Source organism: Conger conger, chromosome 3 (assembly GCF_963514075.1).
Source record: "Conger conger chromosome 3, fConCon1.1, whole genome shotgun sequence".
NCBI classification, from domain to species: Eukaryota; Metazoa; Chordata; class Actinopteri; order Anguilliformes; family Congridae; genus Conger; species Conger conger.
Window position 1 is genome coordinate 46,211,438 of NC_083762.1, and position 13,887 is coordinate 46,225,324.

At 40.9% G+C, this 13,887-nt stretch overlaps 1 protein-coding gene across 6 annotated transcripts in view; it reads right to left on the reverse strand.

The window, feature by feature from the left end:
* erich2 (glutamate-rich 2) overlaps positions 1-12,282 on the reverse strand; it is a 55,849-nt gene extending 43,567 nt beyond the window's left edge. For 2 of the 6 annotated variants that reach the window (XM_061236879.1, XM_061236880.1), the window contains exons 1-2: positions 11,859-12,282; positions 11,671-11,708 (exon numbers count right to left, since the gene is read on the reverse strand). In XM_061236879.1, coding sequence (XP_061092863.1) covers positions 11,671-11,708; positions 11,859-11,866 — 46 coding nt within the window. In that variant the 5' untranslated portion in view covers positions 11,867-12,282. Of the gene's footprint in view, positions 1-10,417; positions 10,494-11,670; positions 11,714-11,858 lie in introns of those variants that run through there. The other 4 variants (XM_061236874.1, XM_061236877.1, XM_061236876.1 and 1 more) reach the window with 3 other exon arrangements.
* Between the last annotated feature and the right edge of the window lie 1,605 nt (positions 12,283-13,887).

The window sequence follows — 13,887 nt, forward strand, 5'->3', positions numbered from 1 at the left end:
AAGCAGTGTATGGCTAGGTAAGGGGTTTGTTCATACGTTTGTGTGTTGCGAGTATTACGATTAAAAAAATAAATAATAATAATAATAAAAATGATGATCAAATTGGCCCTGGTCCTTATCTTTGTTGTGCAGGTAGCAGTTCAAATTTTACTTCCCTCTCGGGTCTTTCAGTGCACTTATCCCTGGTGCACTTTGCACTTTGTTGTACATCGCTCTGGATTAAGCGCGACTGCCAAATGGCATTAATGTAATGTAATGTAAAATCTCTGAAAATACAACAACGGTAGACCATTATAATTTATTTGATATTTAAAATTCCAATTATTCTTTGCTGTCAGCCCTGAAAACACAATGACTACTGGGGGCGGAAAGTGTGTTCTGAAGCAGACTTACATTTTTGGTTCTGTTAAGTACAACAAGAGAACTTCTCGTAAATTTGATGTGTACTCTTAAGAGTAGCTACATAATAGACACAGGGCAGCAGGTTCGCTCACTGAACAAAACCCTGTGCAAAAGTTTGGCAACCAAGCTCCTATTGCTGCAAAATAAGTTGGTGAGTACCGCAGGATGTAGCAAGGGTTCAATCAAAGTTATTTTTGCCAGTGATGCAAACTCCGTGTTCGCTTCAGTAATGTGCCCGTTACCTTCTCAGAAACACAGGCTGGAGATTCAAGCTAAACTGGACATGTTTGTTTTGAGAGGTTTGCCCCATATTTAGGAAACAGCTACACTGATGGTGATTTTAAAAATGCCTCCACACATAATTTCAGCATTTAATCCAAATAAGCTCAACTGAAAAAAGTGTAACACTTTAACATGGTAGAGGTCAGGTGCTTCCCTACACTTTGATATTAATTGTTTCTTGACCAGGGGTGCCCAAATCGTTGCACACTACTATATACAGTCAGGTCCATAAATATTCTCCTCTTTTTGGCTCTATACACCACCACAATGGATTTGAAATGAAACGAACAAGATGTGCTTTAACTGCAGACTTTCAGCTTTAATTTGAGGGCATTTACATCCAAATCAGGTGAACGGTGTAGGAATTACAACAGTTTGTATATGTGCCTCCCACTTTTTAAGGGACCAAAGGTAATGGGACAAACTAACAATCATAAATCAAACTTTCACTTTTTAATACTTGGTTGCAAATCCTTTTCAGTCAATTACAGCCTGAAGTCTGGAACACATAGACATCACCAGACGCTAGGTTTCATCCCTGGTGATGCTCCGCCCGGCCTCTACTGCAACTGTCTTCAGTTCCTGCTTGTTCTTGGGGCATTTTCCCTTCAGTTTTGTCTTCAGCAAGTGAAATGCATGTTCAATCGGATTCAGGTCAGGTGATTGACTTGGCCATTGCATAACATTCCACTTCTTTGCCTTAAAAAACTCTTTGGTTGCTTTCGCAGTATGCTTCGGGTCATTGTCCATCTGCACTGTGAAGCGCCGTCCAATGACTTCTGAAGCATTTGGCTGAATATGAGCAGATAATATTGCCCGAAACACTTCAGAATTCATCCTGCTGCTTTTGTCAGCAGTCACATCATCAATAAATACAAGGGAACCAGTTCCATTGGCAGCCATACATGCCCACGCCATGACACTACCACCACCATGCTTCACTGATGAGGTGGTATGTTTTGGATCATGAGCAGTTCCTTTCCTTCTCCATACTCTTCTCTTCCCATCATTCTGGTACAAGTTGATCTTTGTCTCATCTGTCCATAGGATGTTGTTCCAGAACTGTAAAGGCTTTTTTAGATGTTGTTTGGCAAACTCTAATCTGGTCTTCCTGATTTTGAGGCTCATCAATGGTTTACATCTTGTGGTGAACCCTCTGTATTCACTCTGGCGAAGTCTTCTCTTGATTGTTAACTTTGACACACATACACCTACCTCCTGGGGAGTGTTCTTGATCTGGCCAACTGCTGTGAAGGGGTTTTTCTTCACCAGGGAAAGAATTCTTCTGTCATCCACCACAGTTGTTTTCCGTGGTCTTCCGGGTCTTTTGGTGTTGCTGCGCTTACCGGTGCGTTCTGTCTTTTTAAGAATGTTCCAAACAGTTGATTTGGCCACACCTAATGTTTTTGCTATCTGATGGGTTTGTTTAGATTTTTCAGCCTAATGATGGCTTGCTTCACTGATAGTGACAGCTCTTTGGATCTCATATTGAGAGTTCACAGTAACAGATTCCAAATGCAAATAGCACACTTGAAATTAACTCTAGACCTTTTATCTGCTCCTTGTAAATGAGATAATGAGGGAATAACACACACCTGGCCATGGAACAGCTGAGCAGCAATTGTCCCTTTACTTTTTGTCCCTTAAAAAGTGGGAGGCACATATATAAACTGTTGTAATTCCTACACCGTTCACCGTTCTCAAATTAAAGCTGCAGTATGCAGATAAAGCATATCTTGTTTGTTTCATTTCAAATCCATTGTGGTGGTGTATAGAGCCAAAAAGAGGAGAATTGTGTTGATGTCCCAATATTTATGGACCTGACTGTATATAACTGTAGAAAGCATCCGCTTTCCAGTCCCATGGATTCCTATGAGAGCTGCTGAATGGCGTGAGAAGCCAATTCATGGAGGCGGTCATATTGGACTATGGGGCTTTTGGCACCAGAGTATGTGCTCTGGGTACCTAAACGGTAAGGATCACAATAAAAGCATAGCAGTGACTTGGGCCATGGGCCACATGACAATTGAGAAAGTGGATCCATGTTTCTGCAAGTTAAATAAATACGGCCATGGATATTCTTATTGAAGCATTCGGCAACACTTAACTGTAAACTTACATTAGCTATATACTTATGGAGATGCTAATGTTAGCTGGTAACAAGCTTGTTTGACAAGCTAGCTATGTATTTGTAGCTAGACAGTTAGCTCGACAGTAGAACACTTAAGATAAGGACCAGGGCCAATTTGATCGTCATTTTTATTACTATTATTATTTATTTTTTAATCGTAATACTCGCAACACACAAACGTATGAACAAACCCCTTACCTAGCCATACACTGCTTACCTAGCCAAACTAAACATCCTGATACACAAGTAAATCACAGAAAGAGAACAATTAAGGTTCACAGGGAGGTAGGGAGGGATGGGGAGAGGTGCTGCTTGAAGAGGTGCATCTTCAGTTTGCGCTTGAAGGTGGCGAGAGATTCTACAGTTCTGACCTCAACGGGAAGTTCGTTCCACAACCGTGGAGCCAGAACAGACAGTAGTCGTGAGCGTGAGGTTGGAGGTTCGGAGAGGGGGAGGTGCCAAGCAGCCTGTGGAGGCTGAACGAAGAGGTCTGGCAGGGGTGTAGGGTCTGATGATTTTTTGTAGGTAAGCTGGGGAAGACCCCTTAACTGTTTGGAAGGCTAGCGCCAATGTTTTGAATTTGATGCGAGCCATGACAGGCAGCCAGTGGAGGGAAGTAAGCAGGGGGGTGACGTGTGAGTATTTGGGAAGGTTGAAGATCAGACGAGCTGCTGCATTCTGGATAAAGCTGCTGCATTCTGGATAATAGATAGGATTCTAGAGTTTGCAGAGAATGGTGCAAAAAACCAAAAACATCCAGTGAGCAGCAGTTCTGCGGCCAAAAACGTGTTAATAAGACAGGTCAGAGGAGAAGGGCCAGACTGGTAAAAGCTGACAGGAAGGTGACAGTAATGCAAATAACCACATATTACAACAGTAGTATGCAGAAGAGCATCTTGAAGTCAAACCGTTAAGTGGATAGGCTACAAAAGCAGAAGACCAATAACATCTAATAAAAAGACTAAAGGCTAATAAATACATAATAAAGTGCTCTGTGAGTGTAGCTGGCTAGCCACAACATCTTGACTGAAATCATACAGACAATGAATGTTGTGCACTGTCAGTGTCAGCCATTATGCGATATCATAGCTGGATAGCATTTTTTAAAGTACAATAGGTAAGATTTTTGTGTTAACGGGTCAATGACGTGACGCATACTTTTTCTGTCCAACTGAATTTTTTACCTTAAAAAAAACATCAAAATACATAAAAAGATAACATGTATGTCTAATACCTGTCTAATACCTGTCTAATGTCTAATAACTTAATACATGCCCACTCTTCTCCAAACATTTTAGTTATTGATCATTTTTCTGCTATCTGAAGTGTCAAAACATCATGTTGGGCGACCGTCCAGCCTTGACTTCTATTTGGACAACCTGTTTAAAATCACTTTAAATCTATTTAAATATATCCCTTGCCCTATTTGGCATAATTTCAAACATGTTTTGCATTCATTGACAAAATTATGAAGCATTTGCACATATATTTCCATCATAATATACAAACGAATGCAGAGTGCAGAACCTGTGACACCCATCCCAGCCAGTGATGAGAGCAGAATCTCATGGTTGACTGTATCGAAGGCGGCCGACAGGTCGAGGAAGATGAGGACAGAGGAGAGGGATTTTGCTTTAGCAGAGTGGAGTGCCTCAGTGACCGCGAGCAGGGCGGTTTCAGTGGAGTGGCCACTCTTGAAGCCAGACTGGTTGGGGTCATGGAGATTGTTGTGGAGAAGATAGGTGGACAGTTGGGAGCAGACCGCCCGTTCCAGGGTTTTAGCGAGAAAGGGAAGAAGAGAGACAGGCCGGTAGTTGTTCAGGGCAGAGGGATCGAGAGTAGGTTTTTTGAGGAGGGGAGAGACTCTGGCCCTCTTCAGGGAAGAGGGCATGGTGCCGGAAGAGAGGGAGGTGTTGATTAGAGAGGAGAGAAAAGGGAGAATGTCCTCAGATATAGATTGTAGGAGGGGAGAGGGGATGGGGTCAAGAGGACAGGTGGTTGGGCGGTGGGAAGTAAGGAGTTTCAGCGTGTCGGCATCAGAGAGGGGAGAAAAGGAGGTTAGGGAGTTGGGGAGGGTAGGAGGGTCAGCAGGGGTGGAGGGTTGGGAGAAGGAATTGCGAATAGCATCGACCTTCTTTTCAAAGAAGGAGACAAAGTCATCAGGTGTGAGTGATGAGGGGGGTGGGGGGGGAGGGGGGGCCAGAAGAGAGGAGAAAGTTGAAAACAGTTTGCGGGGATTAGAGGCGGCTGCGTTAATTTTCGAGTGAAAGAGGGAAGATTTAGCTAGAGAGACAGAGGAATGGAAAGATGATAAGAGGGCATGGAAGGAAGCCATATCACTGGGGAGACAGGACCTTTTCCATTTTCTCTCCGCCGCCCGCAGTTCGGTTCGGACAGCTCGTAGAGCATCAGAAAGCCAGGGACTGGGGGGGGAGGCCCGAGCTAGTTTGGTGGTGAGGGGACACAGAGAGTCAAAGGAAGATGAGAGGGAGGACATGAGAGTTGTAGCCGCATCATCGGTAGACAGTCGAGAGAAAGACTCCGCAGATGGTAGGGAGGAGAGGATTGTAGATGAGAGGGTGGAGGAAATGTTCATTTTATGAAATATTGTCAGGGGCGATCATCAAGAAAACACAATTGTGGGACTTTTATTTTGAAACAAAATACAGGTGTTGCATCAGCCAGCCACTTGTCCAGGACCCAGAGAAACAACTAGCAGGTTAGTAAGTCTCTCTCATATTTGCAAATAAATCTCTTTTTTAACTGCTGTAATGTACTTGCCACTTTTGGATACCATGTGGGACGACCGCCCCAAAACTGTGAATAATAAGTTTTATCTGCAAATCTATATTTTGATGATAAATTTGATAGTGACATGTGGTAAGAAGTAGCTAGTTTGGTTTCTGTAGCTAACTGTTAGCCTGTAATATTTGACTGAACTTGAAAACATCATCTGGGGTGACCGAGTATCATGTGGGGCGACCACTGCTGAGTGTTTTACATGATAGATATATGTCCTGTATTTGTAGTTTCTATTCATGATTTATATACATAAAGTTCTTTGTTTTAGCATAACTCTTTGTATACTTTAACATATATTTTTCTAAATTTCAGTCATTTTCCATTCCTATTTAGGAATGAACGTTTCTTTTTGATTATTGTACAATCTTATGAGAGAAATGTAAAAACTGTATAGCATGACATTCCATTTAGGTAATTGTACATGTATTAGTCCTGTTTAACTAGTTTAACCTATTTTCTAGATGGCACCACAAACAAGCAAACAGAAGACTGCTCGCTACAGGCAGTGGGTCAACGCAGACCCTGCAGCAAGAGCCGACTATCTTGCCAGGAAAAAAGAAACGTAAAAAACTATATGTCTTTGGTGTATTTCAAACTGCCATGTTAGTAGGATTAGGAATGACCTTTTCTGTAATATCTTGAACTTAAGTTGTATGTAATTTAGGCCACCAGAATCAGTATCACATTATACACTATTGTTTCAGCTACCAGATAAGAAAACAACAGGGCAAGATTTCATATGTGAAGTCAGATGAGCTATCAGAGAGGGAGAAAAGAAAACAGAGAGACAAGTGGAAGGCTGCATCCAGAGGTTACAGGGAAAGGAAAAAGATGGAAAAGGCGATGCTGGACCTGACACCACCATCCATGGAGAACACTCCACCAGTTCTGGCTGGTGTAGAAGTAGTCGAAGAGCAGCAGGAGAATCCAGGGCAAGCTGTGGTGGATCCCCTACCTCTAAATGAGGATTTTAATCCGCCAGTGTCCTCCACACCAGAGAGAGAACAGAGAGAGTCAATACATCAGCAGAGAAACATTGTAAAAGACTGCAGGCTGAGAAGCGTAAACTAAGAAAGCAGAACATAAATCTGAAGAAAAAACTAGCAGAGATGAGAAAAGGAAAGGAAAGAGCCAGAAAAAGTGACACGAGGGCAAAAGAAAGGGTAGGCCTGAGTGAAAAGTTCAAGCCAAAAGGGGTTAAGAAACTGGCAACAGAGAGAAAGCTAGCTGCTGTTAGTTTTCTGACTAGAGACGAGAACAGTCGACTTTTACTGGGAAAGAAAGACACCATCACAAAAAACAAAGTAAAAAAAAGAAGAGTTCTAACGAAGCTGCTCACAGAGCTCCATGCCCTGTACAACAGTGAGATGAAGAAGAGTCTCTGCCTATCTTACAGGCAGTTTGCCAGAAGACGCCCCTTCTATGTCACTGAGCAAAAGACCAAGGATTGGGACACATGTGCATGCATGGAACACGAAAATGTGCACCTGCTGGCCAACAAGCTCTACAGCAGAGGGCTGTTGAAAACAAAGAGCATCTCTGAGCTGCTGGGCATGATAGTGTGTGACCCAAAAAATAAAGCAGGAGGCAGTAGACAGCAGGCTACTATCCACACAGCAGTCCTGTACACTGTCCATGGAATCAAATCCTACGCGACACTGTCTGACAGCCTCCGCCACGACGAACGGGCAGTGTGGGCGCATCTAGAACCCATCTTGAGAGAGCTTCGGGAAACCTTCCCACAGATCACAACTCTCCACATTCTGAGTGATGGGCCGGTTACACAGTACCGTAACAAAAACAACTTTTACCTCCTCAGTACTGTGCCTTTCCTCTCTGGATTCACAAATGTGACCTGGAATTACTCAGAAAAATCCCATGGAAAAGGGGCCCCAGATGGGATTGGTGGGGCAATAAAGAGAGAAGCGGATCTCTACGTTCACAGAGGAGGTGAGCTTCAGACGCCACAGGATCTGTATGAGATGCTGAACAAAAGATTAGGCTCAAGTATCACTCACTATTGGGTAAGCAGAGAGAGCATCGAAAACTGCGACAAGCTGATTCCTGGCAGCTTGGAGGCTGTGAAGGGCACATTTAAGATACACCAGGTTTTGTCTTCACAGCCTGCACAGATCACTCACAGGGAGGTGTCATGCTTCTGCAAGCGCTTAGAGATGAGTCCATGCCCTTGTTACAAGCCAGTAACAGTAGACCTGAGAAACAGGTCACTGAGCCACACTGAGAATCCCCCAAGCTCTCCTCCTGAGCCACCTACGATGAGCTTCCATATGTAGGCCAGGTCCTGAAGGCTGTGGGAGAGGAAGTGCAGGTCAGCTGCATGCGGCAGTCTGTTTACAAGAACTTGTTCATGTGGCCACAAACTCCAGATGTCATTTTCTACTTCAGGAAAGATGTTCACGCTGTCATCTCAGAGCCTGAGCCAGCAACCTCACGCTACTCGAAGCTGACTTGCCAAGACTGGGTAAAGTTCCGAAATACCTGGGGTTAAAAAAATGTCTGCAGTTTACCATGTGTCTGGTCACAATGATTAGATGGTCATTGGTCACAATGCAATGAGTAAGGAAAATTAAATGGCAATAAAATGGGGAAGAAAAGGAACAAAAAGAAAATGGAACTGAAATAACAAGTGACAAATGAGAATGAAATGACAATAGCAAAGACAATGAAATTACAGTAACAATGAAATGGAAATAGCCTAGTTTGTTAATTGCTGATGTTCCTAAACATTGTTTTAAGTTTACAAATTTCATATACAGGGAACTGATACGACTGTGTTGTAGTTGTTTAGCGTTGATTTCATCCATGCAACTATGTTGGTGTTTATTGTTTATTGACTCTATAGAACTGTGTTTAGTTTTTATTCCATACATACAACTCTTTTTACTTTTTATTGACTGAAATTGTTAATCCCTGTCCAATGTGACTACCAGGGTCCACAAAAGTGATGCTACTTAACCCTCCTTCTCTCTCTCATACATTGACAAAACCAATGATGATATGACAAGGACATGAAAATGGACATTTGTGAAATGTTTGTTCTTGAACAAGTTCCTAAGCATGTAATGTGCATTGCACTTTAACTTTTTAAATGTTTTATGTTTTTAACATTTGTGATATTTGAATGTTCCTGACAAAGCTTGTAACCTACCGTGCGTTTCACGTTTTAACATTTTTTACTTTTGTGATATTTGAATGAATTGAAGAATATTTTTGACTTGACCACTTGAAAAGATTGTAATAAAAACTTTGTTCAGTTTTCTTTCGTCTGAACTGTATTGTGTACATTTTAAATAGACTTTTAACTACCTGCGGTTTTCTTATCATTTGGGGCGACCATCTGTCATGTGGGGTAACCAACGATTGGCAATAACTGTACTAAATTCAAAATAGAATATCCATCAGTTTTGGCTCAACTATTAATCAATGGTATACTATGCTTTAGTGGATACTATCTGTACACATTTTAAATCAGTTTTATGGGTAAAAATGGGTATTGTAACTGCATTACGAGGGAGACACTGCCATTATAGGATAAACTTATAAAATCAAGGTTTACAAAAAATGAAAGGGCACACAAGCCTGTCTTTCTTAAACTGTTTATTTAATTACTGATACTTGTTCAAATATTAATAATGTTAAGGAAATATATTAATTTTGAGAGAAATTACGGTCGCCCCAAATGACTTTTTTTAAGGCTGTGTCCTATTAATTCAACTTTAAAAACACTAAAATCTCTTAATTTGGGGGTTTTGCATAAATGCATGTGTACACTACATTCCAAATGTTTGAACAATGGCCAAATATATCCTTATTTTTAGTATTTTTAAATTGGCCTATTCAAAAGTCTTATCCGTCAATGACCGTAAAACATTGTTATAAGACCATTGCAAAACCCTGCCTATCATTGAAAAAGGCTCTTTGACTCTCTGCATGTGTTTATAGTCCTTAAATTTGGGTTTCAAAATATACAATTGACCAAAATATTGTATAACTGTACAATAATTCAAGCTCATTAGTTGAAAATTGGTTCTAATTGCCACAGCCAATGTTGTTTCAACTTCAGCACGTTTACAGAGAAGGGGGAGGGATAAACAGTGTTTTAGTTTGAAGGTGTTTGTTGCTGCTATTCCTCTCTTCACCGTTCAAAGTCCAAAATTACCTATTGTACCACTAAGGCAATAATATATTGTTGCAAAGTTATGGTTGCAAGACACATGTGGACTTATTTGTGATCATAAAAACACCATTTATTCATGTAATTCTCAACAAGCTGATATTTTTAGTGCCTGGTTGATTGATCACTGGTACAGTGGGAATAAATTACATCATTCATTTGCCAGACTGTTTTATCCTAACCGATGTACAATAGTGATCACTGGAACAAGCACAAACAAATATCTGATAAATGACCAATATTCTATCATCAAGTAGCACACTCCAAAGCCGTGTAAAGTGAACAGAAACATTTGATGCTATACCTTCATTATAATTAAACATAACTTGAACTACCCTATTTTGGAGACAATATTGGCATGGTGATATGCTGTAATTAGCAAGTGCGACCTGTCACAGCTAATTACGGTTTTATTCTCTTGAAATGCACAGCAAAGTCACCGGACAAAAAACAAACAAACAAACAAACAAACATTCCTACTGCTTGAAAAGCAGGTAGTACAGTTAAAAGCTTAACAAGACGGCTTTGTCAATGCAATTAACATGAACTGAACATACAAGCACGAAAATAACTTAAATGCAAATAGCGGTATTAAACTGTTTTACCCACTGATGTGACGTTTGGTACATAGGCATAATTTTCGCGCTTACAGACTGAAGACGCACCTCTTCAAGCTGCACCTCTCCTCTCCCCACCCCGGATGAGTGATGAGTCAATCACAGCCGCATACTCGTTCATAGGCGCGTGTGCCCGTGAAGCAAGGGCGTGCAGTGTGACGTAAAACCAAGCGGACCAAATTGGAATTAAATAAATCCAAGATCTTCTTCTGTGGGGCTCAGAAAAAAATATCGCTCGCTGGAATGCAATTAGTTCGTGCTTACAAGTAGTAGCTTACAAAACTGCAATACCTCGAATAAGGTAGCTTGCAAGCTTCTCCGAGAACGACAATCCCTGGTTTTTTCACAACAAAGGAAAGTTCGGGAGTTTTCCTGGCAGTAAAAACGAGTGCCACCGTTTTGTTTTCCAGGAAGGCATGACCTCAAATAACGTTAAAAACAAGTTAGATTAAGCTCTATAATTATTATGATCAATGTCTTTAACATTTCTATTAATTAGCCAACCAATTTAATTAAGATTGGTGACAATAAACAATTGTCTTAACGTTGTAAACACATTTTGTCATGTAGGCTGTAGCCTACGTGTAATCCGTTTCAGGCGTTTCCACTAGGGACAAGTTAATATGTTGTGTCACAAGATAAACTGGTGAGTAGATGGGAACATTTACCCATTTTTGGGAAGATAAAATACCATAGAGTTGAAATCATGCACGTGTCAAGTAACGTTAACTTACACGTCCCCTTGGCCTTACCAATATGTTCGCCTATGTTTATATACGGCAGAAAATCACTTTATAAAATACTTTTGGTCCCCTAAAGTGGAAGGACTTGTATAAAAAGGGATGCAATTCCTACATGGATCGCCTGATATGGATGTAAAGACGGCTATTTGCACGGTAACATCATATTCATCGTTTCATTTAAATTCATTCAATTTACAGAGCCAAAAAACATAAACCGCTGTCGAAATATTTTCGGACTGCACTGTATCTCGATGAGCCAACCCGATGATTATTGTGGAACTACCTAAATTAACGTTAGTCTGAACGTAGTAAATTAACTGTTAACGTTTGCTAACGTCGTTAGTGGTCTTTTTAAATATGGTTTAACGTTACTGTTGTTAACCAAAGCTCACTTTTGTATTAACTAGGTAATCTGTGCCACATGTTTAAACAGAAAGCATACGGATATAAACATGACAGGACAAGAGGCTGAGTATTACATTATATTACATAACTTACCTTGTTGGAGAGATTTTTTTGGTACTCCAGGACACTTTCTAATCTAAGCAGAAAATTGCACGTTGGTTATGTTAGCCAGTTGCTTGTCACCCGACCGTTTTTGTGGCTCGTTTTATTTCACTTAACTTGCTATAGCTAGTAAATTATGACATTTAATTAGCAAACATTAATCGTCTGAATAAACCAACCTGTTCATATTCCGATGGTAACGATAGTTCTATCCAGTGGCAATGAATCGAATTTAGGAGAACCATTAACATCTATTGGTTTGGTAAACGTCCATAAACAAAATCTTCAAACGGCCACGACCTTACTACGTCGAACGATAACGTCAAATAGCTATTAGTTCAATTATAATAGTTACGTCCATATGCAGTAGCTAACGTTAGATTAGCAGCTAACTTAACGTAAGCCAAATTCGACAGAGTTTAGTTCAAGCAATTAAAACAACGTAATATTGATCATTAGCTAAAGTGCTAAACCCAGAAAAGGTGGTTGAATTGCTAGCTAAGGTTTATCGAAACCACAAAGCGCAACTTAACTTCTATCACCATAGTAACCACACACCGGGTGTATCGTTGTGTCCATAGCTACAACATTGGAAGCGTTGGATATCCCAGACCTCCGTGAAGCTAGCCACAACTGGAGACGTCTGGTTCGCATTTATCAAAATAAAAGTTCGGTGAATTAAATTATTTATGCTCTGTCATTTTGTCGTTTTCATTCATTCATTCATTATCCTAACCCGCTTATCCTGAACAGGGTCGCAGGGGGTGGAGCCTATCCTAGCATACATTGGGTGAAAGGCAGGATTACACCCTGGACAGGTTGCCAGTCCATCGCAGGCACACACACCATTCACTCCCACACTCATACCTACATGCAATTTAGACTCTCCAATCAGCCTAACCTGCATGTTTTTGGACTGTGGGAGAAAACTGGAGTACCCGGAGGAAACCCACGCAAACACGGGGAGAACATGCAAACTGCCATGGCCGATCAGGATTCGAACCCAGGACCTCCTAGCTGTGAAGCGGCAGTGCTACCCACTGCACCATCCATGCCTCCCTGAACTACATTTTTCAGAGAGAAAACAAATTTGACCGGAACAAAACAGGAGGGCTAGAGACTAGTGTGCGTGAAAATCCCTCGGAAATACTCAAACCACCCTGTCTGCCACCAACAATCATTCCACAATCATTCTGATGGATGATGTGAACATTGACTGAAGCTCCTGACCCGTATCTACCAGACTGTATGCATTGCACTGCTGCCACATAATTGGGTGATAAGATAATCACATGAATAAGTAGGTGTAATAAAGTAGTTAAATGGAGTGTATTTCACCATACTAAAAACTGATTACACTAATCCTGAGATTTTCACAAAAAAAATTTTTTGATTCACAAACCTAATAATTTGACAATTTTAAGCGCAAATTCCCTATGGGGTGCCTTTGGGCTGCTTTTAGTATAACCAGTATTTTGTTACCATGTTGGTAATACTAAAATCATGCTCTTTATACTAAGAAAAACAAGATTCTGAGTCACACCCCCATACATGTGGTATAATTCGAAAGCCTAAGATGTCCTCTTGTGTATTCACCAGGAAGGAACAGGATGGCTCATACGAGTGAGACTGTAGTCACATAAAAGGAATGTCTAATACTGAGGACATATACAGTGATCATTTTATTAGGTAGACCAGCACACCAGCTTGTTAATGCAAATATATAATCAGCCAATCATGCGGCAACAACTAAATGCATAAAAGCATTGATCAAGAGGTTCAGCTGTTTTTCAGACCAAATGTCAGAATGGGGAAGAAATGTGATCTAAGTGACTTTGACTGTGGAATGATTGTTGGTGCCAGACAGGGTGGTTTGAGTATCTCAGAAACTGCTGATCTCCTGGGATTTTCATGCACAACAGTCTCTAGAGTTTGCAGAGAATGGTGCGAAAAACAAAAAACATAAATAACAAAACATAACCACACATCACAACAGTGGTATGCAGACGAGCATCTCTGAAAATACAATGCATCAAACCTCCAAGTGGATAGGCAGCAGCAGAAAGCAAGAAGAAAAAAAAGAAGTCTAATAAATACCTAATAAAGTGCTCACTGAGTGTAAATGAATGTTTTAGGTCTCAGGAGGATATTGTAGATGCGTTTACATTTTGCTTTTGTTTAACCATTGAGCCATGCCATTGAATACAA